The sequence below is a fragment of the Aspergillus uvarum genome (genome assembly GCF_003184745.1).
Source record: "Aspergillus uvarum CBS 121591 unplaced genomic scaffold BO82scaffold_21, whole genome shotgun sequence".
Classification (NCBI taxonomy): Eukaryota; Fungi; Ascomycota; class Eurotiomycetes; order Eurotiales; family Aspergillaceae; genus Aspergillus; species Aspergillus uvarum.
Genome location: NW_020291318.1, coordinates 400,105 through 425,787, shown reverse-complemented (window position 1 = coordinate 425,787; position 25,683 = coordinate 400,105). Strand labels below are relative to the sequence as shown.

Genomic DNA, 25,683 nt, shown 5'->3' with positions numbered 1-25,683 from the left:
CCCCCTCCCCCGCTCCCAATCCTCTCTCTGTCCTCCTTTCTGGCATTCCCGGGCACACTATTTTCAACTCTCTTCCATATTATTCTTCCACTGTTCGCTTCCTCTCGTGAATCCAATCTTGAATCGCACAGGATCCCGAATCATACAACACCAAGATGCTTGGCGATATTCTCTTCAGCTGGTTATCTTTCTCCAAGCAAAAGCCCACTAACAGCGCTACCTGGGATGCAACCACTGCCTCCATCCAGAACCACCAGTTTACCAGCCCTAGTCCTCCCTCTACTGAGTGCGTGGTCACTGAGCAGCCTGTACGCCATTGCCTGGTCGACGCTGCTGCGAGCAGCCGGGTCGCTTGTTGTTCTTGGGCCTCCTCAGCTAATCCGGGCTTTGCAATATAGGACTTGCAGGAGAACATGAAGCTACGTGGTGGTGATTCTGGCGATGTATGTTGTGGCATGTAAGTAAATGTGTCCAAGCAAGGAGCTTCGCAGTGGCTACATTCTAAAGCTTGGATTTTTCTGACTTTGCCAGCTGCGCCGGTATTCTCTGCTTCGAATGCTGCTGCTAGTTGAATTCACAATCGATGCCATGATTCTCTGCCTTGACGATGGTCGCGAGATGATCATAGCGCACATGCCGAAGACCACGCAATCGTGCTCAAGGGGTCCCTCCGACCTCCATTGCTGGTTCAGTCTCAAGGAAGCAACCCTGATTTAGCGTTACTCTGTGGCCGTCGGTCGCCCAATCGGAAATTCTCGGTTTATTCCCTAGATTACCTACTTTCCATTCCTGCCTCATCATATTCATTTGTGCCTTGACCCTTGTATCTCACCTTCACGCTGTCGCGACAGGATGGAGTGGAGCGCCTTATGAAAAGGCCCTGTAGCCCAGCAGTTCGATTAGTTCTTCCGCGTGTCTTTTCCCTGGTGCATGAGTGCTCTCTTGTCGTAGCAAGGTATCTAAGCCCCGAGCAGCGGTGCTTGCATAGTGCTCGGTCTGTCGTTGCCTAAGATTCAACTTAGGCAACTTGGATCCTATGACCCTGGTCTCAAAAGCACATTATTCACGTGTACGGATAGAGGATTGGGCGGCCTCCTTACAGCAGGAAATACCGCCATATTCGACTGAGAATGGATTCTCAATGCCGAAGAGCCCGTGCTCCTCTTCTGCTACTGCACACAACTCTTCTGGTGTGGCTGCACTCGACATGAACTCGTCTAGCCGGGACAAGTTTGTCTGTTGCTTAATCGGGTTCCAGCGCATCCGCCTTTTCTCCTTTTTGGAGAGGGTTTCTGCCTGGTGGGAGACCCACCATGTGCGGGTTGTAGCAATCTCCAGGTGGTCTCTGCTACTTGGATGTGGCTTAGTGACAGGTTGAATAGAGAATAATGAATAGGCATCTCGACTTGTTCATCATCTATGCTATGCTGCTATTAGCCACTACCGACCCTACCAGAGGAAAGGTCTCAAATGATCAGTATCGGTCTCGAACAAGGATTCGAGCTCTTACCGGAAGTGTCCTTGGTATTCTATTCTAATCCGAGAGGTATGTTTCTTTACCACGGCTACGAGTCAGGTAACCATTACTCCGGTCCATGGTGATTAAACAGGTCATGTTTATCAAATCTCTTGCTTTTGGGAGATTTATCATCAACGATGCAGAGGAAATACATACTCAAGTCCCTCGTTATTTACTGCCATGAATGAATCAGAGGTTTCTACTAGTAATGATTCTCCGATTCAGGGTCTACAGCCTGCATCTAAGCCGCCAACAATCTATGCCCGGGTAGTGCAGGCAATTTGAGACAGGGTCTCCACGCGGATCCACCTCTTTCAAGACATCAATATATCCGCGAGGACCCTGCGGCTCAGTGACAGGATTTTGCCTCAACAGTCGAAGTCACCCATTGTTATTGTTGTAAGCCAACCTAATAGGTGGCAGGGCTTGTACACGTACTATTGGCTTTCGCCAACTAGCTGAAAACATGTATATATTAACGGAAATCCAATAAGAAGCCATTCAGCCACTAGACATGGGAGATATGTAGGTATTTACTGGGAATGTCTGGAACCAAGTAATGATAAGAATAAATGCATATCATACAATGAGTGTCACCTTCCTTGTACTGTACAAGCATAATTTCCTCATATTTAATGCTGCGTCAACCGGAGTTGTCCCTGAATGAGGAAACTGTTTCCGTATCCAAAAGACCTCAGTGGGTCTCGATTGGCTATGATTTAGTGATTGCAGGCTCAGCGACTCTGCACATCGAACAATTCGACCCCGAGCCTCTCGAATACCCTCCACCGCTGCCAGGTGTGAGGTTGTATTCATCAAATGTGTTGTCACTAGCGACTTGAGAACACCGAGAAGGTACTCACTTCGGGGTCGATGGGGGAGGTATAAAGAGGTGCTTGTAGCGCCTTCAACCCTACCTCCCCATCATCAACAGCACCATCCAAATTCCAAAGACTCAAAAACTCAAGACCATTTACAAATATCTTTCTATCAACCTTCAACATGCAGTTCACTTCCGTTATCGCTACCGCCATTCTTGGCTACTCTACTGCCTTGGCTTCTCCCTTCGATTGGAACGATACCGACACCACTACTGGCACCTTGACTGTCACCAATGCTAAGATTGACATCAGCGCCGACAACAAGGTGACATCGGTCACCTTCAAGCTAACTGATGGCGACAAGCATGTGAGCTGCTCGGCTCAGAACCCCAAGCTCACCTACCTGTCCACTGCCGCCACTGCTTGCAGCGACAGCAAGTACCTGTTCAACCTTATTGATTCCGGTCTCTCGAGCTTTGAAGTCGCTATCATGTACTCGTACGGCGATCTGTAAGTATCGACATAGCCTTGAGTCTTCCGTTCTGAGCCGAATGAGACCAGAAAGCCAATGACTGATGGATGTGATAGGGGCTCTGGCGAGTACTCGCCTGGACAATGGGGTGTCGGTGACCTCCCCCTCACCTGCAAGAGCAGCGGCAGCGGCCGTGTCTGCACCTCTTCTGCCCCGAGCACCGTGTTCATCTCGGAACAGTAAACGGTCTTGCCTCTTTCACCGAGCCTGGCAATATAGCCGGCTGCTATCCGACGAAGTCCGACGGAGTGGGGTTCATTTTGGAAATCGGTGTGGGGGATACCTTCGGTTCTTTTCACATCTGCAACCTTGAATGTTCCGCGTCTGGCTACTTGTGACTTACTCCTTTCATTCATTTCTCCTCTTGGCAATTAGTGTAGGAACATGGTCCCCTTCTCGATTGATACAGTTGTGCTGAAATAAAATCCTGTCTACTCCATTCTTGCAAAACCAAGTTACTATGTCCCTCAAGAGCATGCTTCCCCAACAACACCTTAGACGATTTTCTTTTCCATTAGAGTGAGTCGATTACAATCCAAGTCAGCGATCGCGAAACACCGACCAGATTTCCCCAGCAGAGCCCTCCCTCTAGACTCCTTCCCACAGCCCAGCAGCAGAACTTCGTACACCCCCTCCTACTGCGCCGTCCCCACGATGTTGTTGAAGGTAGCATAGTTGACCGTCGAATCCGGCAAACTCTCCTTTTTCTCGGCGCAAGTGACAGAGATATCCAGAGGGCCGTTGCTCCACTTGCCAAGCAGACTCTTGCTGCCCGACAGCTTGGGCGGGACAACGAGCTGGTAGGTGTGGGCGTCGCCGTCGATTTGGGAGACGCGGACGGTCTCGGCGGTGTCCCAGGTGCTCTTCTCCGCTTTGATGTAGGCGTCGATCTTATCCTTCTTGTACCAGATCTCGCCCTCATTGCCGTATGTCTTCGGGATCCAGGCTTTGGTCGCCGCGGCGAACTTGGTCTTGTCGGCGTAGATGACGCAGTACCTTCCCTTAATCAGTGATGGTCGCATGAAGGACAAGGGGAGGGATTCTTTACCAGTCGGTGGCGGAACCAGCCCATCCACCGCGGTTGGCGGTCAGATAAGTGCCCTCGCCCAGTTGGATGTTGGCGCGGTTGCCCTCGTAGGTGAGGGTGCCAGCTTTGTTGTACTTGGCGGCTTGGTCCTGGTAGGTTTGTCAGATTAGCTCCATGGCAAGTGGGAATGCGGACAGATCTTCAAGCGTCGTACCTTGCTCACGGTGCGGTAGCCGATGATGATGTTCGATGCACGCTCCTGCAGGGCTCGCTCCTCCACTGCGGCGGGGGCAGCAGTCACCGAGCTGGCCACGGTCAGGGCGACGGCAAGAACGCTTCCGATGGAGAGCTTCATGTTGGAGTTGAGTTAAGTATAAAAAAGCGGATTGAAATAGTGGAATGAAAGAGTGACGGTGATCCACGCAGTGGAGCTGTAAAGGAGTGACTGTGATGCTAGAAGCTGGGAGATGAGATGAATGTGCGATAGATTGAACCTCAGCCGAGACGCATCTGGCGGTCTTTATATGTCTGTTGCCCAGCACGACACAGGGTCTGCGGTTGTAGCTCCGTTGAAGTTGTATCCGGTGCAGCAGAATGTCTCTCAAACGGCCCCGAGGATTGGGGGCCAACGACCCTTCGGCCCCCGACAGCTGCATCGGCGCGCCTTCAGGGCAGATTCCGGCTGGACAAACCGTCTTCCGAGCTGACAGGGTTTAATCTATTTATGCAAGGGGCCACACTTGCTCTGCGTTGAATCTCAGTCCTGCCCGGATGATGCTCTTGCTGCAAGGTGCCTCGGATGCAGTGGCTCGGCAGGAGAGTTGACCGAGTTGTATCATGCTGGCTGAAAGCGCGAGTGAGAGACCTCGCTCCATTCCGGCTCTAAGTAATTTTTTATCGTCTACAAAGCTCAGGACTCTCTTGGATTGTGTTGACTTTTGAGGCGAGGTAAGCAGGCTGTTGAGTGGTAAGGCCAGTAGCTTGGGGCTAGTCCCCAAGACCTTGGCGGATGGGGGTCGCGGAGCAAGCCAAGCCATCAGGGTCTTTTCAACCTCGTATTCAGACTAATTCAGGTAGTCACAGTCGCATTTGGGGTGAAAGTAGCATGAAGGAAGGATGATGATCAATCCATGATCACGCTTTAGGCACCTGGAAACATCCCCGTCCCAATCGGGCTAGCCTGTCAGCCTGTCAGCCTTACTGCCTCCGCCTTGAGGCATCCACGCAGCGGTGCAGGCCACTTAGCACTACCGTACTATACACAATTTCCAGTCCCTTTTCTGGACAGCTGTGTAGGGAATCGGGGATAGCTGCTGGGGATATGTCTCGGGGAGGTTTCGATTGTCGGACATATTGAACGACACTGCTGTACCAGAGAGCTTTGATTTTACCCCAGTACCAGTACGGTATATACATGGCGAGGATATATTCTCCCGCTACGTTTTGGTCATACCACTACCTTCTGGTCTGGTACTCAGCCCTTGGTGCTGTAGAGTACCTGCCAACCAACTAGCTCTTGCCTCTTTCACAAACCGTCATCTACTTGAGATGTTTCATTTATGTTAAGAAAGCATGGTGCATGAGGTGGACCGAAGGGCCGAGAGCACGTGACTCGGACTTAGTGGATGACTAACGCCGGGCCGGGGCCGGATTTCTCTTCAATCCAACTAAACCGTCACCACAACACCTCCCCGTGTCTTCCAACCCAGCTGCATCACGTACATGGACTCTCCTTCACCCCAGTCCTTACGGCGCAACGGTCGACGGCAAGCCTGCGAGCCATGTCGCAAGCTCAAGACGCGATGCGACCACGCGTGGCCCAAATGCGGCCGTTGCACCGCCAAGAACATCGTTTGTGTGTATCTGGTCGCCCCAATGACCAAGACATTTCGCCCCTTTCACCGTGGCCCTGAAACCATCCAGGCGAGGTCGCGGAATGCGTCCTCCGTGTCACTGCGAGTATTGTCTGGTCTGGTGCTTGTCCCCTTGAGCGCGGAAGCTAAACGTCCAGCCACAGAGCCACTTCGAACTCGTCGCCTGAGGCCACCACTCGCGATGCCTTGCCCGCCCAGCCAGTCGTCGTCAACACCCCCTCGATGGAGAGTACCGGCTTTCTGGGCCCCACGAGCTATCGATACCTTTTGAGGGAGAGCCAAGGCGCCTCCGATTCGTCTTCAGAGTTGGGCAAGTACACCATTGAACCCAGACAGCTTGAGCTGGGATTGCGGATCCTGGACTTCTTCGGTCGAGAGTCCCGCCTCCTCAAGTGTCTGACTGAGCACATCTATGGCCTGAGTCGGATGCCCATCATTCCCCGCACAGTAATGCTGCCCGCGCTGAGCCATCTCTGGGATATTTGGGACCAGCACTCCATGGGCGATGATGCTGCCCGTCTGCGCATGGTGGTTCGGATCTTCGAAAACACCTACAAACCCCTCACCACCTCCCATAAGATGAGAGCGGCTGATCTGTGCCAGGCTATCACTGGAGTAAATCTTCGGTGGGAGCTGATCGGCGCCGTCATTACACTCGCGAGTCTGGCGTTGATCCATATCCCTGAGCACACGGTGACACTGATCGACGCCCAGCAGCGCGGAAAGAGTGAGATTCTGCCCCAGGTTCTGGAGATCACCGAACACCTGTCGCTTCTGACCGACGCCCTGCCGCTGGTCAACGAATTACTCGTATCCCTCAAGTACTACCAGATGCTGCTTGCTGTCAGCCGATTTGGCGATTCCAGTCAGTTCCCTGGCTCTGGCATGACACCGACAACATGTGGCTAATACGGATATAGGTCGCAGGCTGTATTCGTCGCTGGGAGAGCTATGTTCCTGTATATATGCGACCGGTATGCATCGGAATGATGTCCCGCGAGAGCAAACGCCAGTCTTTGTTCATCAATGGCGCAGGGCATGTCTTGCAGTGGTGTACACCATGGATAAAACCATCGCGACGGCCCTTGGTCGCCCGCCACTGATGAATCGGCACTATTGCATATTGGAACCTCCGTTGGATCTTGATGAGGATCCCGACCCCGACGAGCACGAGTCAAGTCTTCGATCGATCGACGAACACGGGTGGAATGTAGATAGAAAGCATCGACCCGCGACAACGATACGGCTACGGCTTCTACTTGCCAAGATCCGCGAGGAAATCTTGGAGCTGCATCTGGGGGTGACCGGTGCCAATCTGGTCAGACAATCTGAGTACGTTCGGCGAGGCGCTTGGTGGGTTAGACAGACGACTGATTTTCTTTTAGAGATGTGTTGCAGAGGCTGGCGGTCATGTGGGATACCTGTCCAAGCCATATGAAGTACTCGGTGGACATGTGGCATGCCCCCACTTCGATGCACAGCCATCAACTTTTGGTCCTCCTTACGCTCAATCTAGATTATCTACATTCAATCTTCTTGTTACATCGAATCATCTCAGGCGACCGGTCCACGAATGTTTTCATCGTGGCCAAGGACATTCTAAGCACCATCCTGGTGATTAACGACGAGCGCGAGCGACTCCGAGAGATTCGGAACGACTTCACCCATCTGGTATGCCTCTCGCCTCTAGTCGTCCAGCTAGATGCAACCGAACACTAACCAGAGGAACAGTTCCTTCAATACGGCCTTCCGAGTGTTCAGCTCCTCTGCACCGAAATGCTGCACCGCTCTTCGATCTCCCCTTTGACGGGTGTTCCGGGCTTCTCTCGGGCGGAGCTGATCCGGGAATTGACGGTGTATGTCTCCTGCCTCAGTTGGGTTGCCCGACCGGGAAGTGGGAACTTCGAGTTCTGCAAACAAGTCAAAGCCAAGTTCACGCGGATTCTGGATGAGATTATTGATCCTAGCTATGCCACCTCGAGGGAGTCAGTTGCGCCGAGTGAGACGGCAAGTGCACCTGCAGGAGCGAGCGGTATTCCAGACTTGCTCGATCCGGTCCACAACTTTAATACCTTGCTGGACTGGGACATTGACAGTTTCTGGGATCCGCGACTGGACATCTTCTGTGGGTCTGTATTCTAGTTGCAAAATGCGCATGCTGCAATCGCTCCTCGGACTGCAAGCCGAGGTCAACGGTTCTCCGACTCTCCGATTACGTATTCCCCGCTCCTGCCACGTGACCCTCTTGCTTCCCCTCACTCTCCGCAGCCGGTGACAACGGTCGGTCTTATTGTTGTGAGCCATTGCAGACTGCCCATCCATCACTATGGCCAAGACTCGCGTACTTCTGCTAGGTAGTGGAGGCATTGGCACCATTGCTGCCCTCAATCTGGAATACGGTGGGCAAGCCGAAGTCACCGCCGTTCTTCGGTCCAATTTCCAGACTGTCACCGATCGGGGATTCGAGATCCTTTCCTGTGATCATGGCCACATACGCAACTGGCGTCCAACCTCCGGTATATAGTGTGACCAACCTAGATCTCTCGATGGCGATACAATACTGATCCTATACCCAGTCGTCAACGCGGTCCCCGTGATCGGTTCCGGCGATGTGGCGCCGTATGACTACATCGTCTGCACCACCAAGAACATCCCCGATATCGGCCCCTCCATCTGCGACATCATCACTCCGGCAGTAACACCCGCGCAGACCGTCATCGTGCTCATTCAGAACGGACTGAATATTGAAAAGCCGTTTGCCGAACGCTTTCCGGCGAACATCATCCTCTCGGGAATCAGCCGCAACGATGCGCACGAAATCGCCCCGGGTCTGATCGAACAGATTGATCATGACAACCTGCAGATCGGCGCCTTTTGTGGTCCTCCTGACCGGATTGATGCCCAAGAAAATGCGGCGATTCACTTCGTGGAAATCTACAGCGCCGGAGGCAAGACCAACTGCTATCACGAATCGAACGTGCAGCGAGAGCGGTGGCGCAAGCTGGTCTACAACGCGGCCTTTAATCCCATTTCCGCGCTGACGGCACTGAGCACCGGTGACCTCCAGATTGCTGGCAACGCACTGGATACATTGCTAATTCCTGCGATGACCGAGGTCCTGACGGTCGCACATGCAGCCGGCATTGACCTCCCTGAAGAGACCATCGCCACAACACTCGCGAAGAACCCTCCAGAGAGGAAAATCTTTCCCAGCATGCAGAAGGATATAACAAAAGTGAGTCACCATTAAGCCTGCAAGGGAGGTAGACATCAACTCATGTTTTCCAGGGCAACTTCCTGGAGCACGAAGTGATCATGGGCGAGGTGATTCGCGAGGCACAGAGCAGGGGGATCGCCACACCCATCCTGTCCACCCTTTACCAGTTGTGTGCCTGTGTTCAGTGGAGAATACAAGCCACCAAGCCAGCGACTAGGCAGAACTAGGAATGTGGGCTCGAAGGATTCGCATGGATGATCGCAATAAACCTACTCCCCGGTCGCAACGGGCCGCGTCCGCAGCTCCGTAGCCCAGACAGTCCATTTTCCATTCACGGACATCATACAACCAGTTCATCTATGGATATCGTTCCCATGGCGGATTAGGCCTTATATTATGTCCAGCATTTTCAGTATTCGATGCCTCCGAATCAGGTCGGCCGCGCGTTCAGCCACCGCATAAATGGTGGCCTGGATATTCCCAGCCGGCTCTAGGGGAAAGATACCGGCATCGACCACGCGCAACCACGCTGTAGGTTTGGGCAATACGGACCTGGAGCCACCGCCTCCCACTTCGCCGTCCTGTAGCTACTAGGTAGTGTCTAAATAGAGTCATGTCGCTGGATTCATTCCTCTGTCGCGCTTCGGCGGAGGCCAACCTCTATCCTGCAAATACGACCGTCCTACTTGAGTGCCTGGACCGCACGACCAACCGAATTTCCTTGACTAGTTATAAGAAGCACCCCCGGAGCACCACTCTAAAGCATATTTCTAAGTAAGTAAAGTGTCAAAGCATCTCTAAGTATTATGTCAAGTCACCGGAGTAGAAAGGCATTTCCTCACACACTTTTCTGGGCTTTCTCCAAGTTAGGGGCATGAAAGATTGACTCACACATGGGTCAATTACAACAGGTCTTAACTTCAAAAGGTCTGATGAGACAAATCTCTACGAGGACATTCGAGATTTAGATCACGAGACCAGCGTTCGATTCGATATCATCCTTCATAAGTTAAGAACCCAACCTCTTCTATTGCGAGGCCTACTTCATCCTCACGATGATATACTACTAGCTAGGTGACAAGCTATTGACAAGGGGGGACTAGAACGGGTTGCTTGAAATTCATATCGCAGGCTCAAGTGGTAATGATAAGTAGTACAATCCTGCACTTAATTGCGCAAGCAAGGAGTAGTTACATGAAGTGGAAATGATCTCGACGTTCGCACTCATCCGTACCAGTGCAAATAATGACAGATTACCTCAACCCAGGCAAGTGTTTAGGATCTGATGCACGGGCAGAGGGCAAAAAAAGGTTGTCTCCCGTTTCGACAGGAAGAACCACCAGAGAGACGAAACAACAAATGCCACCAAGGAGACAGAATAGAACCATTGGAGAATCACTCAGGAAGTACGGGCGGAGAACACCATCATCCCTCGGCCATGAGCTGGAGGGCAGTGCGGCTCGAGAAAATGGCGCGTCTGAGCACCGGTCAACCCTCTAACCGTCATGTTCCACCACGCAGTATTGTCCTAACAAGCGCCTAGAGTTCCCTATCCGTGGAATCAGCTGACGTCTTTGCTAGCAATGTTCATTCACTGGTCTTTGAGTAGTAGAAAAGATGACGCGTGTATCATTCACCTATAGTGAGTCACGTGCTATATCAATGAACTCCCCTTCTGATTCTACTCCTCGTGCGACCGGTGATCCCCATGCAATGAGACCTCAGAATCCTGCCCCCGGCTGCCACTCTTCGACGAGGCCTCCAGCCGCGTCAACGGCAGTTCGCTTTCGGTGTCACGCATGCGCTGGAACGCCCGCGCCGATGCCCCGGACTGCGCCCCCGTCTGGGACGAGTACGCCGCTTTGGCCGACGAGAAGACACCGGGACAGGCGGCCTTGAAAACCGGGCGCATCATGGGGACGCAGGCGTTGAGGATCGCGAGGGCAGGTTCAGCGACACTCCAGAAGGCCGCCCAGATCATACTGTACGAGAGGTCGGCGAAGTTGACGGTCGTGAGGACACGGATGCGGATGATGGTAATGGCGGAAATGCTGGCCCGTCTGTCAATTCTCCGAGCGTGGACTATCGTTGGACGAGGGCGGGCGACTTACAAGAGTCCCATTCCAAATATACCATACAGCGCCAGCTTGGTGGCCGTCGAGGTCTGCAGCTTCCAGATGTGATGCACGGGCAGAGCCATGATGACCAGGTCGGTAACAAGATTGAACGCGCCGATCGTCGAGAACGCCACGTTCATGCTCGCGCAGTGGCCGGGAAGCGTCGAGTTCCAGTTCTTCTCGAAGGGCTGGCAGATCAGGAAGATCTGGAGCATGCTGCCCACCCAGTAGGCCGCCGCGCAGCCCATGCACACCCGCGCGGCGATGCGGAACCCGCGCGTGACGAAGATGCGGAGGTAGAAGAAGAGGTAGGAGAATTTGGCGAGCACCATGCAGTTATAGTAGACGATTTGATAGACGATGAGCATCTGCGCGCGTCAGTGACCGTTGCCATTGCTCGGACCTGAACGTCCAACCCACTTTGAAGATGAGGATCGCGTTTTCGGCGGGGATTGCGGTGATGGGGTGGCGCATTCCGACCCGCGCATAGTGGTAGTGCATGGCTAGCATGCCGTAGGTGTTGAGCTGTCCGCGATGCAGTCCGTCAGTTCGCATGTCCATCATAGAGTTCTCGAGGGCCTCGTACCATTGACCCGACAATACACACATCATCCCACCAGATCTGGCTGCGTCGGATTCGCCGCGAGATGAAGCGTAGCACAATCGCCAGAGTGCTTACGGCCACCAGCACCGTGTTGGCGATGAGCTGGTCGCGCACTATGGCATATTCGAAGACATTATAGAACTGCATGGCCATGCGAACTCCTGGGTGCCACGCATGATGGATGACTGGCAAGACCGAGAGAAATCCACCCCCATCGCGGCCAGGAGTCGAGCGGCAGTTCGGTACTTGAAGAGAATCCGCGAAGATGCACGTGCGAAAATAACCCACGATGGGGGGCCAGACACCGATGATCATTGCGTTTTGCATCTTTTTTTTTGGCACCACAAGCGAAATCCACGGACATCCACCGAGGACGGTTCGGTCCTGCGAGTCAGCCAAGTGGAGCCCGGCACTGGCGGATCGTCGCATGGCACAACGGTTTTTGGCAGAGATTGGCATGGCTAAACATGGCTAGACATGCCTAGACATGTCAAGGGGCAGAGCCAAAACCACCGGCGCTGTCAACCCAGTCAACCATGTGGATCGTCCGTTCGTCCCGCAGCCAATCCCAGCCCTAACAACCGCTGCCAAAGTCACCAACGCTCCCCAAAGGCGTTGCCCAGCGTTGCCCAGCTCCACCACGCCATGTCAATCTCAATCCTAATTCTGTCTGCCGCCCGTGACAGCGCCCCATTTTTCTTGATCCTGTACTTGCCTGCACTTGCCGGCTCGGGCTTCGTTCGCCCCTTAGTCTCGGCGACGTAGCAGGTATTTCATGCTCCTCCCCCTGCAGCGGTTCCTTTCCCTCGGGCTTTCCTCCCAGAATGCAAGCTGACTTCTCAACGATAATGACTGCCGCTAAACCCCATGACTACGTGATTGTCGGAGCGGGGACGAGCGGGCTGGTGCTCGCCTCCCGACTCACTGAGGACGCCGACGTCAACGTGCTCCTGATTGAGGCCGGGGCCAACCGCATGGGCGATCCGCGCATCGAGACCCCTGGATTTCTGAGCACGTTGTATGGGAACCCCGAGTTCGACTGGGATTATATGAGTGAGCCGCAGGTGTGTAGCAGTACTCGTTCTCTGCTTCGCACTCTAATGTATGCGTATTGACAATCCTACAGGTCCATGTGAACAACCGGCAGATCGCCCAGCCGCGCGGCCGGGTAGTAGGGGGCACCTCAGCCATGAACTTTTCGGTGGTGATGTACCCCTCCGAAAGCAACTTCGCTGCCTGGAAGGCGCTGGGTAACGAGGGCTGGGGCCCCGAGGACATGGCGCCCTACCTCCGCAAATTTCACACTTACACGCCCCCCTCAGAGGCGACGTCGACCCTGCTGTCGCTGGAGCGCTACATGAGTCCGGAGAATCAGGGGACCAGCGGGCCGGTTCCCATCACTCTGCCGGATGTTTATGGGCCGTTCAACCAGGCCTGGGATGAGGCCTTTGCCCGGTTGGGCTGGCGCACAGATGCGGATCCCATCGCCGGTCGCAAAATTGGCGCTTTCACCGCACCGTTGACGGTCGATGGGAAGACCGGCCAGCGCGGGTATGCGGCGGCGTACTACTCACCGGAGGTAGCGCAGCGGCCGAATTTGGAGTTGTTGACGGAGACGATGGTGGAGAGGGTGTTGCTGGCAGAGGTGGACGGCGAAGTAATCGCAACCGGTGTGCAGGTTAGATGCAAGGACGGTGAGCGTCGGGAGATTGCGGCTGCACGAGAAGTCATTCTTTGTGCAGGCAGTTTTAATACTCCCCAGCTGCTGGAGTTGTCCGGTATCGGCCAGCGGGAGTTGCTGGAGAAGCACGACATTCCAGTCGTCCTCGAGCGGCCCGGAGTGGGAGAGAATTTGCAGGATCACTGTTTGGCGAGTATCAACTTTGAAGTAGCAGACGACCAAATGTCCGGCGATATCATGCGGGATCCGAACGTAGTACAGTCGTTGGTCCAGCTCTACGAGCAAACGCGCGGAGGCCCCTTGTCCGGCATGCCCATCAGCATGGCATATTTGCCAATGGTCGACCACGAGGGCCAGCTCTCGCGTGACAAAGTCGACGAGTTGCTCTCCAAGCACCTCGATCACCAGGCGGCGGATCTCCCGCCCGCGCAGCAGAAGCAATTCGCGCTGCAGCGCGAGCTGCTCCAGGCCGGTCACAACGCCTCCTCGCAGTACATGCTCATGCCGATTCAGACGCACATGCTCCCCGGCGTCACCACGCTCGCTGACGTCCTGGCCAAGTCGCTGCCGGGCAACTATCTCACCGTTATGGTCCTGCACAACCACCCCTTTTCGCGTGGCTCGGTGCACATCTGTTCCGCAAACGTGGAGGACAAGCCCGTCTTCGACCCCAACTACCTCTCCCACCCGCTGGATCTCGAAATTCTGGCACGACACGTCCAGTTCTTGGATCAGATCGTCGCGACGGAGCCGCTTGCGAGCATGCTGAAGCCCCAGTCTCGGATTCCCCAGGGGGTCGTCGATTACAGCGACCTCGAGAAGACTAAAGAGGTGGTCAAGGAGCGTCTCTACACCTGCTTCCATCCGGCAGGCACCTGCGCTATGATGCCAGCAGAACTGGGAGGTGTGGTCGACTCGCAGCTGAAAATCCACGGTACTCGGAACCTGCGCGTGGTTGATGCCAGTGTCTTCCCCTTAGAGCCGGCGGGGAATATCCAGGCCACCGTTTATGCGGTCGCTGAAAGGGGCGCCGATCTGATATTGGGTCGCGCGATGTTACGTGGGTGAAGGAGACTATCAGGGTCACAAACCTAGACAACCTAAGTGAATGAGAAGATCAGGGTCACGAACATAGACAAGTGAACGAGACTATCACGGCGTAGGATGCAAGTAATTGCTGAATGCACAAAGCCTGTGCAGCTGACCACTTTCTTCTTTTTTTCTTTTCTCTGTCGCCCTGCCTCACCCCGGCCCTCCTCTCACCTTCTTGCTTCATCTTCGGCTCGTTCGCAAATTCTTCGTTACTCAGCGTTCCTCACTATTGATAAGTCCAAGGTCTTCATACAAGCTACATCCCTCGTTTCGGTCGCAGCGGCAAAAAAGCATTAATTATGGCTACCACAATGGCTCAAGCGCGGCCGGCGTCTGAGATCACCGCGCAGCCACTGCCACAAGTCTCCCTTGGGCCGGGGACAACTCGTTCCAATGCCTTGCACGCGCTCTTGTTTCAGGCTGATATCAAACCCTGGTCAGTCTTCACAATGAACGTCCATGATACCTTCCGGAACCACAACTGGCTTCAGGTCGCCGAGCCACTGAGCCTGATTGAACTGCCACCGCAACAGGACCTGATGAATGACGACCACGTAAGGGTCAGCGATGAGCACGGCCTCCAGGGGAGATGGAACCAACATTTGGGGCAGGCAATGGGTGCGGTCTTTTATTCACAGGACTTCGACGTCAGATTCGGAGATTTCAAATGCTGCCGAACTAAGTACTCAAGGACCCCCGATTTCGCACTCATTAATTCTTGCGGAGATTTGCTGGTAGTGGGTGAGATGAAGGGGTTGCCGCTCATCCTCGATCTACATTCAGGGGTATATATGCAATGATGCCCGTTCGGAGGATCAATTGCTCTGCTATCGTGCGACAACAAGGTTTACCAAAGGCCCCGGCACTCTGGTGATGTGCGAGTGTGGTCATCCTTCTCAATCATCTATAATCGAGTAATGAACTACCTGCAGCCAACTGCGGTGTCGATTACCAGTACAAGGAATAGGTCGATATAGAACTTTTTAGGTGTCTTTCATTAAATTAACTAGCAGGGAGCTGCCAATCTCGTACGCGTCCGAGCACATTCTAACGAGTCGCTCTTGCTCCACAAGCCATTCCAGAGAGCAAGCTGTCGACGCTCAGACATTGCAAGGGTACGTGGCAATAACCGTGATTTTGGTACAGCCTCTCATTCAAGACCACCCACAAGCAGCCCGGTATCCGTGTCCATCATTTCCGTTCCAACCCTACAAGGAACATTAGCCTGAGCCTAAACAGTTTCTGGATACACCACGGAAGAAAGCTCACCTGCAAGCGATTGGCGATATCACTGACGTACGACCCGGTGGCATCCTGGGGATCGTCCAGATCGTTGAAGTTGATGCTGCCCGAGTTGTAGCCACGGAGCACATTATACGGGTTTCCGCCCGTGTTGGCACCGACATTATCGTTGTTGAACCACTGGACAAGACCTCCACCCGCGGCGGTGCCCTGGGTACCGTCCACAATCATCTGGGTGATGCTGCCCTGCGGGTCGTTGGCGTCGAAGGAGGTGGAGCCGGCGTAGGCCTGCATCAGGCCGCAGTTTTCGACCCCGTTGTTGGTGCAGCCGACGTAGACGTTGCCGCTGGACTAATCGTGAGAAAACTTGGTTAGTGATGAAGTCAAGAATGTTCACCTTGAAAGAACACGTACCTCCTGCATCACAACAGCCAGAACCAATCTCGGATCGACCTTGGCATCGGCCGAGACCTGCGTAATGGCGTTCCAGATATCGCCCTGGATGGGACCATCCTCGACTAAGGCCATCGAGGTCTGCTGGTTCAGGTCGAACATCTCGGTGAAGCCCATCCAGTTCGCGAAGGGGGGGAAGTTGGCTGCGGCGCCGCCAAAGCAGTAGTAGTACTCAGGGTCCTCGTAGGCTGTGGCTCCGTCGGTCAAGGACGAACTGTACCAGTTGAGCCCATTGCCGGTCACCGCAGGGCCATTGCTGGTGCTGCTGCCACTGCTACCAGTGCTGCCACTGCTGCTACTACCACCCGACGAGGTCGCGCCATCGGCACTGTGCAGATAGGCAGCAACCACGCCACCCCAGCCACCCGAGTTGGCAGCCTCAGTCGCCGCGTCGACCTTGTTCTCCTTGACGATATTGGTGATGGCCTTGACGTTCGTGCCGTACAGATAGACACTGCCCTCACTGGACAGAATGCGGATCGCATTCGCCTGGCAATCACCCGTGCAGCTGCCGCCGTGGTTGAAGAACACCCAGACACCGCCGCCATACAAAAACAGATTGCTCGATCCGCGGATGCGCTCGAAGAAGGCCATGCGGCAGCCGACGTCGTCGGCGTCGCACTCGCTGAAGGTGGGGTCACTAGCAATGAGGTTGTCGGTCCAGGGGGCGGGGGCGATGCCGGAGCTGGGGGCGCCCCAGCCCTGCCAGTAAGGAGTCTCACTCTGCTGGAAGGAGCTGAGGACGTTGGACGCGTACTCGAAGTTGTACTGGTACAGGGTGTTGTGCTCCATGGCGGTACCGACGAGCCAGGTACCCTTGGTGGCCTCGACGAGCATACCGCGGCCGGTCGAGACGGTGGTGGTTTCCAGGTTGCCGTCGAGGTTGTGGTCGGCCGTCCAGCCCCACATGTTCTCGATGTAGGCCGAGGAAGTCGCCGTCAAGTGGAGCAGGCCCCATGCGGCCTTGCAGATGTCCGGGTTGCCGTAGCAGTTGGTCTGCACCTTGCTGCCGGCGGCGCCGCCAATCCGGAAGTGCGAGTTCCACAGACCCACGGCTCCCGGTGTCGAGCCGGCGATGTTGACCTCCACCAGCTTGCAGCCCTGCAGCACGTCCGCAACGGTGAAGAGCATGTCTGAAATCTGGGCGGTGCCCACGTCACCGGAGTTACCGACTTGCACCATGGTCGTGGGGGCATCGGGGTTGTAGAAGTTGCCGCCGGTGGCGCTGATGGCGGAGGCGTAGGCGTCGCCGATGATGATGGAGCCCGAGGGGATCAGGATGGTGTCGGTGACAATATAGGTCCCGGCGGGGAAGTAGATGATCTTGCAGCCGGCGTACTGGGCCAGGATGGCGTTGATGTTGGCGGTGTCATCCGTCGCGCCGTCGCCGTACACAGGGAGTCCGGAGACGCTCTTGATGTTGATGAACTGGTTGGCCGAGTATTGGGAGTAGGTGGGCGGAGCCATGGTGAAGTATTTGCCGTTGGAGTCGAGGAGGACGTCGGCACGCGCGGTGGTCACGCTCAGCCCCTGCTCGTAGGCGGGGGAGGTCGCGCCACCGGAGTACAGGTTGCCATGGACCCAGGTGTTGGTGACGGAGCCGGTCAGGACGGCGTTGCCGTTGAGCGAGACGGTGCTGCCGCTGTTGGTGCAGGCGACGTTGTCCAGGATGATGGAGTTCTGGGCGCTGCCACCGGCGTTGGAGGAGATGATCATGTTGCCCAGGTAGTTGGCCGTGGAGTCGATCACCGTCAGGGAGCCGGAGATGCTGCTGGCGTCGATACCGGTGGCGCCGTTCTGGAATGTGCAGTCCTGGCAGACGAGCTCGAAGGCCCCGGCCTTGATACCGACGTTGGCGCCGTTGATGTTGATTCCCTTGAGGATCCACTGCTGGCCGCTCAGCTCCATGGCGATGGCACCGCCGTAGAAGGTCAGGTCATTCTGCGCAGGAGATGGTCAGTTTTGGGGCATGAGGGTTAGATCAGTGGTGGGACGCACCAGAATGATGTTACTGTTCGAATCATACTGACTCGTCACACCCACGTGGTTCGAGTTGTCGGGCATGTTAAAGACCACGTTGGTCAGCTGGGTCGCCTGCGAGACGGTCCAATCCAGCAAAGTGATGGCAGTCGAGGTGGAAACGCTGGTCGAGTCAATAATCACGTTCTTAAACGCAATGTAGAAGTTGATGGTTCCGCCCAGGTTGGGATCCTTGGCGTAGACAATGTGGTCGGTGGGAAAGCCGGCGCTGGCCTTGAGAGTGGGCGGATTCAGAGCATCTCCCACCAAGACGGTGCCCACGTAGAGCTGGAGGGGGTGGTCGAGTCGGTACGTGCCGGCCGGCAGGTAAACCACGGCGGGCTGGCCGGTGGTGCCCATGGAGCCGCTGCTGCGGTCAGGGCCATTGGAGGCTCCGGCTGCTGGAGTGTCAGTAAAGTGCATAAGTCGTTGCATGATACGGGCGACGTACCTTTGATAGCATTTTGAATCGCAGTCGAAGCATCGGTGGCACCGGTGTTATCGGCGCCATAGTCGGTGACGACGTTCCGGAAGACCTTGTAGTTGGCCTTGTAGGAGGAGTCGAGGAAGGAGGACTCGCCGTTATGAGTGATACTCTCATACCAGAACGTGCTGGGGCTGTCCGGGGTGGGACCGCCGCAGCTGGCTCGCTTCTGGTGGGGATAGGTCAGGTTGCCCCCGTGCGAGTGAGGGGAGACAGGGTTCCAGGGCTGCGCGGTCTTGTTCTGGATCACAAAAGGAATGCCTGCCTTGATCGGAACATAGTCCGCGGACGGAATCCACTGCTCGACATCGAAGGAACTATAGTTAGTAGGAGAGATAAAAGATTGCGATTGCGATTGAGATTTCAAAAGAGAGCCAGCAGGAAGTGCTGTGGAAAGACAAGCAAAAGAAAGACTAGAGGTCAGAAGCCAGCTGAGCTTGGCCATGGTGAAGGAAGGACTGGGGGTAAAAGAATGACAGTGGATGACCCTGACTCCCATCTGAACTCATGGGGTTGAGGGTGCAGTTTATATACACTCGCAGCCCTACCAGGACTGTTCGTTGAGGGCTCGTTGAGGGTCCATCTAGGGTCCATCCAGGGTCCATCGCAGCTGAAGGTGTATACGACCAGTTTCCCTTTCCAGGCAAGCTGAAGTCCTCACAGAAGGCGAATTCTCCATGGTGGTCAGCTCATCAAGCCCGGAGTCCCAGGAGATTGGAGCAATGCGACATTGCAATTTCGGTTAAAGACCGTGAGGAATCTTCAGATGGTGTTTGCTTCATTAGCCCTCAGATCGCGTGCGGACTAGCGTGAAGCAGTGCGGATTGGCCTTGCACAGCACCAATCACTCTTCCTCACCCCGTTCGCGGCTGAATCAGGCTTTAGTCTTGAATAGTAGATAGTCAGATAGCCCTACCTGGTTCTGGTAAGGTATGATCCTGATTAGTATATTTCTGCCCCACTGTGTCGACGCCTTCACCCTTCAGCTCCCCCATTGGGTTGGTCTGAAATTTGTGCATGCCTAGGGATTCACTTAGTGAGTTTAGTGCCTGGTACCTGACTCTGCAATAATACATTCATAATTACTGATTAGTCTGCCTAGACCCACTTAGTGCAGGCCTCCAGCGCCGCCGTTGGGCGGCAGTGAGACACACACAATCTAAGACTTCGTGTTGAAATTACCACCCGCCTGTCAATAACCTCAAGATGAAGTCCCCTGAGCGGCAACCGGATGATGGCAACCCAGGATGCTACCACCTGTTGAGCTTGAATCAACGCAGCCATTGCGAGTTTGGTTGTAGTTGATGGACAGGTCTGGTGACTAATCCGCACCAGGACTCAGATATTAGCCTGGCCCGTGCATACGAGCCTCGCCCCACTGCATCCCCTGGGTCAATCACTACGGAGTAGACAAGCATCGATTGAGAGGAGTGGACTGGCGCAGAGTAAGGGGCATCCGCGTGCTACCGGAAAGAAGAAAGGAGGTGCATGCAGTCTGAATGCAGCCGCAGAAGTGTCAGAAGATGCCAGGGGTCCCCACCATCGCATGAATTGGCTCAACAGGTCGAAGAACCACGTACACTGGCACTTATTCCTGAGGCAGGTTCTTGCTAGTCGCTGTCTCTGTGCCACTGTCACCGGTCCCGGGAGAACCCTACATCAGACGTCTCTTACTGTGCTCTTTTCTGTCGAGAACAGCTGCGATGATTGGAAAGATAATCTCTGCCTGGTATAAACTACCTTCCTCTACAGGTGACGAGCATCGACCGACCGACCCATAGTCTGAAACACTGAGGCTGACAAGCACTGCGACCTGCCCCACGCATTACCTGGCACATGGCACGCCACACATACAAGTGCCGCAGCAGGACTCCCGACTTGGCACCACGGACCACGCATGATTCGGTGATAAGCCAACTCAGTAAGTGCTGAGGACTTGTTAGCTCGGACTGCCAAAGCAGTACGTAGATCACAGTACGGAGTAGTAGCCAAGCAGTCGACTCATTCGAGCCGTCTTCTGGAGACTGGTCATTTAAGCCACCATTCTGTGAGTGAAATTATTACCCAATGTCGTGGTCATTTCTTCGGAATATACATTTCAATTCATCCAATCATGTCTGCCGCTACTCTCCGAGAGGGTAACAATGCAGAACTTGTCCCGCTGCGAAGACATTAGTAACAGCCCCGAGTCTTCATAGAGCAAGGATCCAAAGTGACTCACAATAGAAAGACGCGTCCTTGCTAGCCAAGAACACGAAACTCGTTGCCACCTCAGAGGGCTGTCCCGGACGGCCCAGCGGCTTGCCGGACGCCCATCCCTCCATGGACTCGGCATCTCTGGTATCGATTTGGATGGGGGTATACACGGAACCAGGTCTGTCGCCACCATTAGTCCAGAATACAGATAATCGCGCTGAAAGGGTAAGGGAAAAGAACATACGCGACCGCGTTTACCCGGATACCCTTAGGCATAAGCTGTAAGGCGAGGGACCGGGTGAAGCCCACAATCGCCCCCTTGGTGGATGCGTAATCGACCATCGTGCCGGAGCCGCGGAAGGTGGTGACGGATGTGTTATTGATAATCCTGCAGAGGATAGATTAGCCAGCTAGAATCGTGCAGTGGCAATGGGAAGACTGACGAATCTCCCTTGGACATATGTGGGAGCGCGTATTTGGTGATGGCAATCATCTGCAGAATATTGGTGCGGAAGGTGTCCTCGACCTTATCGAGATCAATCTCGGCCAGATCCTTGCACATGTACTGCTTCGATGCGTTGTTCACGAGGACGTTGATGTGCTTGAACCTGCAGGAGCAAGACGACTGCGTTAGTCCCCGTCCCTAAGGAAGACCGACTGAAGCCAGCATACTTATTCACATGTTCCTCCACGGCCTTCTGACACGTTTCGTTCTTGCGCAAGTCGCCCGGAATCAGGAGACAACTGCGCCCCTCCTTCTCGACCAATTTCTTGGTGTGTTCCGCGTCTTCCTGTTCCTCGGGCAGGTATACGATGGTGATGTCGGCCCCTTCGCGAGCCATCAACGCAGCGACTGACCGACCGATTCCGGAGCTGGACGGGATTGTCAGTAATGGTACAAGTGCACCGGGCGGACGACTCACTCTCCACCCGTGATCAGAATCTTCTTGTCCTTGAGCTTGTTGGAGCCCGTGTATTCGACGAATCCCTGGCTACCTTCTAGCTTAGTGGACTCACTGGACGGCGCCATCTCCTTCTCCAGACTATTCGAAGTGTTAGTCCCCGCTGTGCGTCATGGCTTGCGAAAGTGGAAGCGTACCCCGGTTTGCTCTGAGCCTGCTTCGCCTGGGGAGCCTGGAAGGCCCCATCCTTGCCCATCTGCGATGACATGTTGCGGATTTTCAGAGTGTGAGAGAGAGAGAGAGAGAGAGAGAGAGAGAGAGAGAGAGGGATGCAGAGGAACTTGCTTCAAACAGTTCTGCTGGTAAAAGTCCAATCCCCGGACCGGATTTTATATGGCAGGCCCAGAATACCACATCATTCAGTCATGCGTGCGTCATAGTGCTCGAGCTGTCTGGCCCGGTGCGCGGGGCGGTGAAATGCGTCTGGTGCGATAAGCGCGATGCTTTGGGGCCGCTCTTGCTTCTGGCCCAGGCTGTATAATATAAATTCACAGCGTGCAGCTTCTCATGCGCATGAGCAGGGTTGATGACCTGGTATGGGGTGGTGACGTTGCTGCCCTTCGAATGGTGCACATAAAGAAATTATGCCGCAGATCAAGAGCTGCTGACTAACCTGCTCATAAGCGGTCACGTGGTGCTGCTCGGCCATCGTGACTCGGGAGTGTGAAAAGTTCTTACCGCTCTCGGGGCAAAATTCCAGCCTTCCAGCCCACACCGAGTTATCCTCCGATTCGATCCCGTCGGTCCCGTCGCAGCCTTGATGCTGCCTCAGGCTGGCCTAAGACTTAAGGAAGAAATGCTTAAAATCCCGTGCGTATCCCTTTATCACGTACAAAGCTTAGCATTAGCTTCAATCGATAATTTCAGAACCCTCAAGCAAATCACAGAAGTAAATGAAAATCTTGAGATTTCAATATTCCCACGGATATTGAGACACATTCAAATGTATTCAAGTCATCTAAATTGGCACCATCACTCTAACAGTGAGTTATGCCGACATAGGTCACCCCCGGCAAACTAGACACTCTAGTTAAGCTTGAACTGGGCCTGGTCCTTGTCGATCGCACTCAGCTCCTTGTTATTGTCCAGCTCCTGCAGTCTGCCCTGCAGTTTGGCTGTGATGAGCATGATGGCCGTCCCGCTCAGCGGCAACCACAGCGGCACCTTCTCCCCGCGGGCCGCCACCTGATATAGCACCTGCGCCACCTGCTCGGGCTGCACTCCGACGCCCGCCTCGAGCCCCTTCTTCACAAACACCTCGAGCTGCCTGGCCGGCAGATCAGGAGCGGCGTAGGCCTCGTGCGGCTTGATGTGCTTCTTACTGGTCGTCTCGAAGTTGGTCTTGACAGCGCCGGGCTCGACGATGCAGAAATTGACTTTCTACCGTCAGCACACTAATGCACTTTCTTTGCCCCATCATCCAAGGGAAGCAAGGGGAAAACATACTGTTCCAATCAGGGTGCACTTCTCGTGCCACCGACTCGGTCCACCCCTCGACCGCGAACTTGCTGGCGTGGTAGAAGGCATGGCCTGGGAAGGCGCACACGCCTGCCACGGAGGAGACGTTGAAGATGAGCCCACCCCGGCGCGTGGGCGACTGCCGCATCACCGCGACGGCCTTCAGAGCAACGCGCACCGTCCCGAAAAAGTTGGTCTCGAACTCGTCGTGCATCTCCGCCTCGGTCACGGCCTCGCTATCCCCGGACAGCGGGTAGCCGGCATTGTTGACTAGGACGTCGATGTAGTAGCTCTCCCCAAAGTGGGCCGCTGCGGTCTGGAAGGCAGCGTCCACCGCCGCGGGGGAGGTCACGTCCAGCGCGAGCTTGAGGATGGCCGGGTTGTCGTCGGGCAGGTAGGAGAGGCTGGCAGGGTTGCGGGCGGTCGCGATGAGCCGGTGGCCGGGTTGAGCGGCAACATGCGTGGCCAGCGCGCGTCCGATGCCGCTGGAGCAGCCGGTTACTGGGTGTGTCAGTGGGTTGTGCCAGGACGGTGGGGATGGGCCGGCATACTGAACCAGGTGGCATCAGCGGGGAGCTGGTAGGGCTTGGTGTTGACGGGATTCATCTTGTTTGATTGGGCGATTGAGCAATGCAATGGGAAGTGGGTTGGAAAGTGCTGCTGATGAGGATGATAGTGCTTCGGGGAGAATGATTCCAGACTTTATACCTGGCCATCTGAAGTTTGCTTGCGGAGGCCGCCTTCAGGTTTGCTCCGCCGCCTGCCCGAGCTGTGGTGTGATTCCCAAGACCAGCTGCATTAGTGAGGGGATAGTTGATCACCATGCTAGGATGTAGCGGATTAGGGCTGGTGTCTGTCGGGCTTAGCGGTCGGAGTTACCCCGCTCCGTCGGTCGGATGGTTGTTCGTACCCTCACCTCACCTCACAACTTCGGGAGTTTCATGGTCATTCGGAGGGTTTTGGCAGGCATACAATTCTTGGCAACTGCTGCACAGTGTCGGCTGATGTCATGGTCTGCTGAAGATTCGCTGTGTGTAGTATTGAGTGATTGAGTGGGAAGCGAAGTCGGCCCGGGCAGCCCCCGCCCTAAACGTGGTTCGCAGGGATGAAAAGAATTACTCAAGAGAGGGTACCTTTGTCGAGTGAGCAGCTCCATCTCTCTGAAGGAGAACGAAGGATGCAGGGTTAGCTACCCCGCTATTTTCTGAGGATATGCATGCTCAGTGTAACATTTTACGAGAGGCAGTCAAAGACAATACATCTGTTTGCCTCCACGGTTGCTGCATTGGCTTGTACAGACACGGGCGTGAAACCCTTAAGCTGGACCTCTTTAGACGGCCATTGCAGAATGCTCCCTTCCCATCTAGCCTCAACAGCCTTGGCCCCACAGTCGCCAGCACCCTGTAAAGTCAATGCAGAATACATGATCATCTTGTAGTTCACTTGAATAATGGTAGAACCACCAATCAACGGGGTGAAGCTTGAGAGGGTCCAGTGATCGCCATGGTGTCATGCAGTCTTCCCTTAGTCGTCGATCACCACTTTCTCTTCCTTCTGGTCCACAAGGAGGGATCGTTCAGAAGTTGGTAACTACAATTTCCGTCACTTGGAACAATTCCATGTCCATGTCCCCACGAGAATTGTATCTTGTATATTCTATACCCGGCGAAGGTCGCAGCCGAAGAAGATCGACGCCGAGGCGGGAGCTAATCGCCGCGTCGCCTGAACTGCCCCTATTCTCGTGCCGGTTCTGGACCCTGCGCGGATCTTCCAAATTGCTGATTCCGGAGCAGTAATTGGTCCGATGCATGAGCAATTCCTCAATTGAGTTAGCACTGATCCGGCATCACTTTTGCAGAGGGCATCAACAATAAATGGCATTTGGGGCGGGAGCGACCGTGTGGCCGGCTGATCCGCACGGGCTCGCCACAGTGGGCGGCGCTATATGAGATGATAGTCATTGTAGACGGCGCCTCGTGTCTTGAAGCAGACAGGAAGGCCCACTGTAATCCATAGGCCACTTCAAAAAGACTTATCGGAGATCTCTATATTCTGTATATGCATTGTTATCCAATCTGGGGTCGGATCGTGCCTCTAGTCCCAAGCTACTATAGCCAAGGGTTTGTCTGCCCGCTCTGCAACATCGATTCTAGACTGGTGGCTTGATCCCCCGCTCTAGTGCTGACTCGAAGAATCGTTAACTCTCGTCATATTGCCTTGTGCTGCTGCAGAGTCGGAGACAGAGCGGCGAAGATATGGACACCTAAAAGATAGGGCTCGCCCATCCGTTCACGGATAGGCCGGGACAGATGCCTGTTTGCGGGTGGATGGATGTATGTACTTTTGTCGTAAATGAGCTCATGAATTGCCAATGAGAACTCCTCG

General features: G+C 54.8%; 11 protein-coding genes across 11 annotated transcripts; 6 read left to right on the top strand and 5 right to left on the bottom strand.

Moving 5' to 3' along the window:
* Positions 1-155: 155 nt before the first annotated feature.
* Positions 156-911, top strand: BO82DRAFT_333724 (uncharacterized protein; the record flags this gene model as incomplete). The annotated part of the gene is made up of 3 exons (XM_025633230.1): positions 156-308; positions 399-457; positions 532-911. The coding sequence occupies 3 exons, from the start codon at positions 156-158 to the stop codon at positions 566-568; spliced, it is 249 nt and encodes an 82-aa protein (XP_025492924.1). The 3' UTR covers positions 569-911.
* Positions 912-2,521: 1,610 nt separating this feature from the next.
* BO82DRAFT_401363 (uncharacterized protein) lies at positions 2,522-3,055 on the top strand (the record flags this gene model as incomplete). Its single annotated transcript, XM_025639248.1, has 2 exons — positions 2,522-2,850; positions 2,929-3,055. 2 exons carry the CDS (start codon positions 2,522-2,524, stop codon positions 3,053-3,055), a joined length of 456 nt encoding a protein of 151 aa, XP_025492923.1.
* A 452-nt stretch (positions 3,056-3,507) lies between these two features.
* On the bottom strand, positions 3,508-4,254 carry BO82DRAFT_364104 (uncharacterized protein; the record flags this gene model as incomplete). Its single annotated transcript, XM_025636931.1, has 3 exons — positions 3,508-3,868; positions 3,921-4,048; positions 4,114-4,254. The coding sequence occupies 3 exons, from the start codon at positions 4,252-4,254 to the stop codon at positions 3,508-3,510; spliced, it is 630 nt and encodes a 209-aa protein (XP_025492922.1).
* Positions 4,255-5,995: 1,741 nt separating this feature from the next.
* On the top strand, positions 5,996-7,915 carry BO82DRAFT_281372 (fungal specific transcription factor domain-containing protein; the record flags this gene model as incomplete). Its single annotated transcript, XM_025631337.1, has 4 exons — positions 5,996-6,638; positions 6,694-7,105; positions 7,159-7,444; positions 7,505-7,915. The coding sequence occupies 4 exons, from the start codon at positions 5,996-5,998 to the stop codon at positions 7,913-7,915; spliced, it is 1,752 nt and encodes a 583-aa protein (XP_025492921.1).
* A 92-nt stretch (positions 7,916-8,007) lies between these two features.
* On the top strand, positions 8,008-9,410 carry BO82DRAFT_61141 (ketopantoate reductase family protein). The gene is made up of 3 exons (XM_025641382.1): positions 8,008-8,289; positions 8,350-9,008; positions 9,062-9,410. Exons 1-3 carry the CDS (start codon positions 8,100-8,102, stop codon positions 9,215-9,217), a joined length of 1,005 nt encoding a protein of 334 aa, XP_025492920.1. The 5' UTR covers positions 8,008-8,099; the 3' UTR covers positions 9,218-9,410.
* A 1,256-nt stretch (positions 9,411-10,666) lies between these two features.
* On the bottom strand, positions 10,667-11,894 carry BO82DRAFT_413472 (uncharacterized protein). The gene is made up of 4 exons (XM_025639881.1): positions 11,694-11,894; positions 11,528-11,632; positions 11,102-11,475; positions 10,667-11,041 (listed from the first exon to the last, which is right to left on the bottom strand). Exons 1-4 carry the CDS (start codon positions 11,862-11,864, stop codon positions 10,672-10,674), a joined length of 1,020 nt encoding a protein of 339 aa, XP_025492919.1. The 5' UTR covers positions 11,865-11,894; the 3' UTR covers positions 10,667-10,671.
* A 665-nt stretch (positions 11,895-12,559) lies between these two features.
* Positions 12,560-14,460, top strand: BO82DRAFT_431618 (GMC family oxidoreductase; the record flags this gene model as incomplete). Its single annotated transcript, XM_025640715.1, has 2 exons — positions 12,560-12,775; positions 12,838-14,460. The coding sequence occupies 2 exons, from the start codon at positions 12,560-12,562 to the stop codon at positions 14,458-14,460; spliced, it is 1,839 nt and encodes a 612-aa protein (XP_025492918.1).
* Positions 14,461-14,795: 335 nt separating this feature from the next.
* Positions 14,796-15,199, top strand: BO82DRAFT_401358 (uncharacterized protein; the record flags this gene model as incomplete). The annotated part of the gene is made up of 2 exons (XM_025639247.1): positions 14,796-15,038; positions 15,176-15,199. 2 exons carry the CDS (start codon positions 14,796-14,798, stop codon positions 15,197-15,199), a joined length of 267 nt encoding a protein of 88 aa, XP_025492917.1.
* Positions 15,200-15,638: 439 nt separating this feature from the next.
* Positions 15,639-19,127, bottom strand: exg9 (putative exo-beta-1,3-glucanase; the record flags this gene model as incomplete). The annotated part of the gene is made up of 5 exons (XM_025637975.1): positions 15,639-15,692; positions 15,754-16,077; positions 16,141-18,120; positions 18,178-18,596; positions 18,650-19,127. 5 exons carry the CDS (start codon positions 19,125-19,127, stop codon positions 15,639-15,641), a joined length of 3,255 nt encoding a protein of 1,084 aa, XP_025492916.1.
* A 1,678-nt stretch (positions 19,128-20,805) lies between these two features.
* Positions 20,806-22,048, bottom strand: BO82DRAFT_364098 (oxidoreductase, short-chain dehydrogenase/reductase family; the record flags this gene model as incomplete). Its single annotated transcript, XM_025636930.1, has 7 exons — positions 20,806-20,843; positions 20,904-21,058; positions 21,123-21,266; positions 21,322-21,486; positions 21,551-21,751; positions 21,802-21,921; positions 21,978-22,048. The coding sequence occupies 7 exons, from the start codon at positions 22,046-22,048 to the stop codon at positions 20,806-20,808; spliced, it is 894 nt and encodes a 297-aa protein (XP_025492915.1).
* Positions 22,049-22,751: 703 nt separating this feature from the next.
* On the bottom strand, positions 22,752-23,956 carry BO82DRAFT_333707 (SDR family oxidoreductase). The gene is made up of 3 exons (XM_025633229.1): positions 23,850-23,956; positions 23,287-23,799; positions 22,752-23,216 (listed from the first exon to the last, which is right to left on the bottom strand). Exons 1-3 carry the CDS (start codon positions 23,902-23,904, stop codon positions 22,867-22,869), a joined length of 918 nt encoding a protein of 305 aa, XP_025492914.1. The 5' UTR covers positions 23,905-23,956; the 3' UTR covers positions 22,752-22,866.
* Positions 23,957-25,683: the final 1,727 nt, after the last annotated feature.

What these genes read in the sequence shown, in the direction of transcription:
- BO82DRAFT_333707 (XM_025633229.1), bottom strand. Translation starts at nt 23,904, where the DNA reads ATGAATCCCGTCAACACCAAGCCCTACCAGCTCCCCGCTGATGCCACC. An exon ending in CGCTGATGCCACCTGGTTCA is followed by an intron (nt 23,800 to 23,849) that starts GTATGCCGGCCC and finishes TGACACACCCAG; the next exon opens with TAACCGGCTGCTCCAGCGGC. An exon ending in AGTGCACCCTGATTGGAACA is followed by an intron (nt 23,217 to 23,286) that starts GTATGTTTTCCC and finishes GACGGTAGAAAG; the next exon opens with TCAATTTCTGCATCGTCGAG.
- BO82DRAFT_61141 (XM_025641382.1), top strand. Translation starts at nt 8,100, where the DNA reads ATGGCCAAGACTCGCGTACTTCTGCTAGGTAGTGGAGGCATTGGCACC. An exon ending in CAACTGGCGTCCAACCTCCG is followed by an intron (nt 8,290 to 8,349) that starts GTATATAGTGTG and finishes TCCTATACCCAG; the next exon opens with TCGTCAACGCGGTCCCCGTG. An exon ending in TGCAGAAGGATATAACAAAA is followed by an intron (nt 9,009 to 9,061) that starts GTGAGTCACCAT and finishes CATGTTTTCCAG; the next exon opens with GGCAACTTCCTGGAGCACGA.
- BO82DRAFT_413472 (XM_025639881.1), bottom strand. Translation starts at nt 11,864, where the DNA reads ATGGCCATGCAGTTCTATAATGTCTTCGAATATGCCATAGTGCGCGAC. An exon ending in TGTGTATTGTCGGGTCAATG is followed by an intron (nt 11,633 to 11,693) that starts GTACGAGGCCCT and finishes CATCGCGGACAG; the next exon opens with CTCAACACCTACGGCATGCT. An exon ending in ATATTTGGAATGGGACTCTT is followed by an intron (nt 11,042 to 11,101) that starts GTAAGTCGCCCG and finishes CAGACGGGCCAG; the next exon opens with CATTTCCGCCATTACCATCA.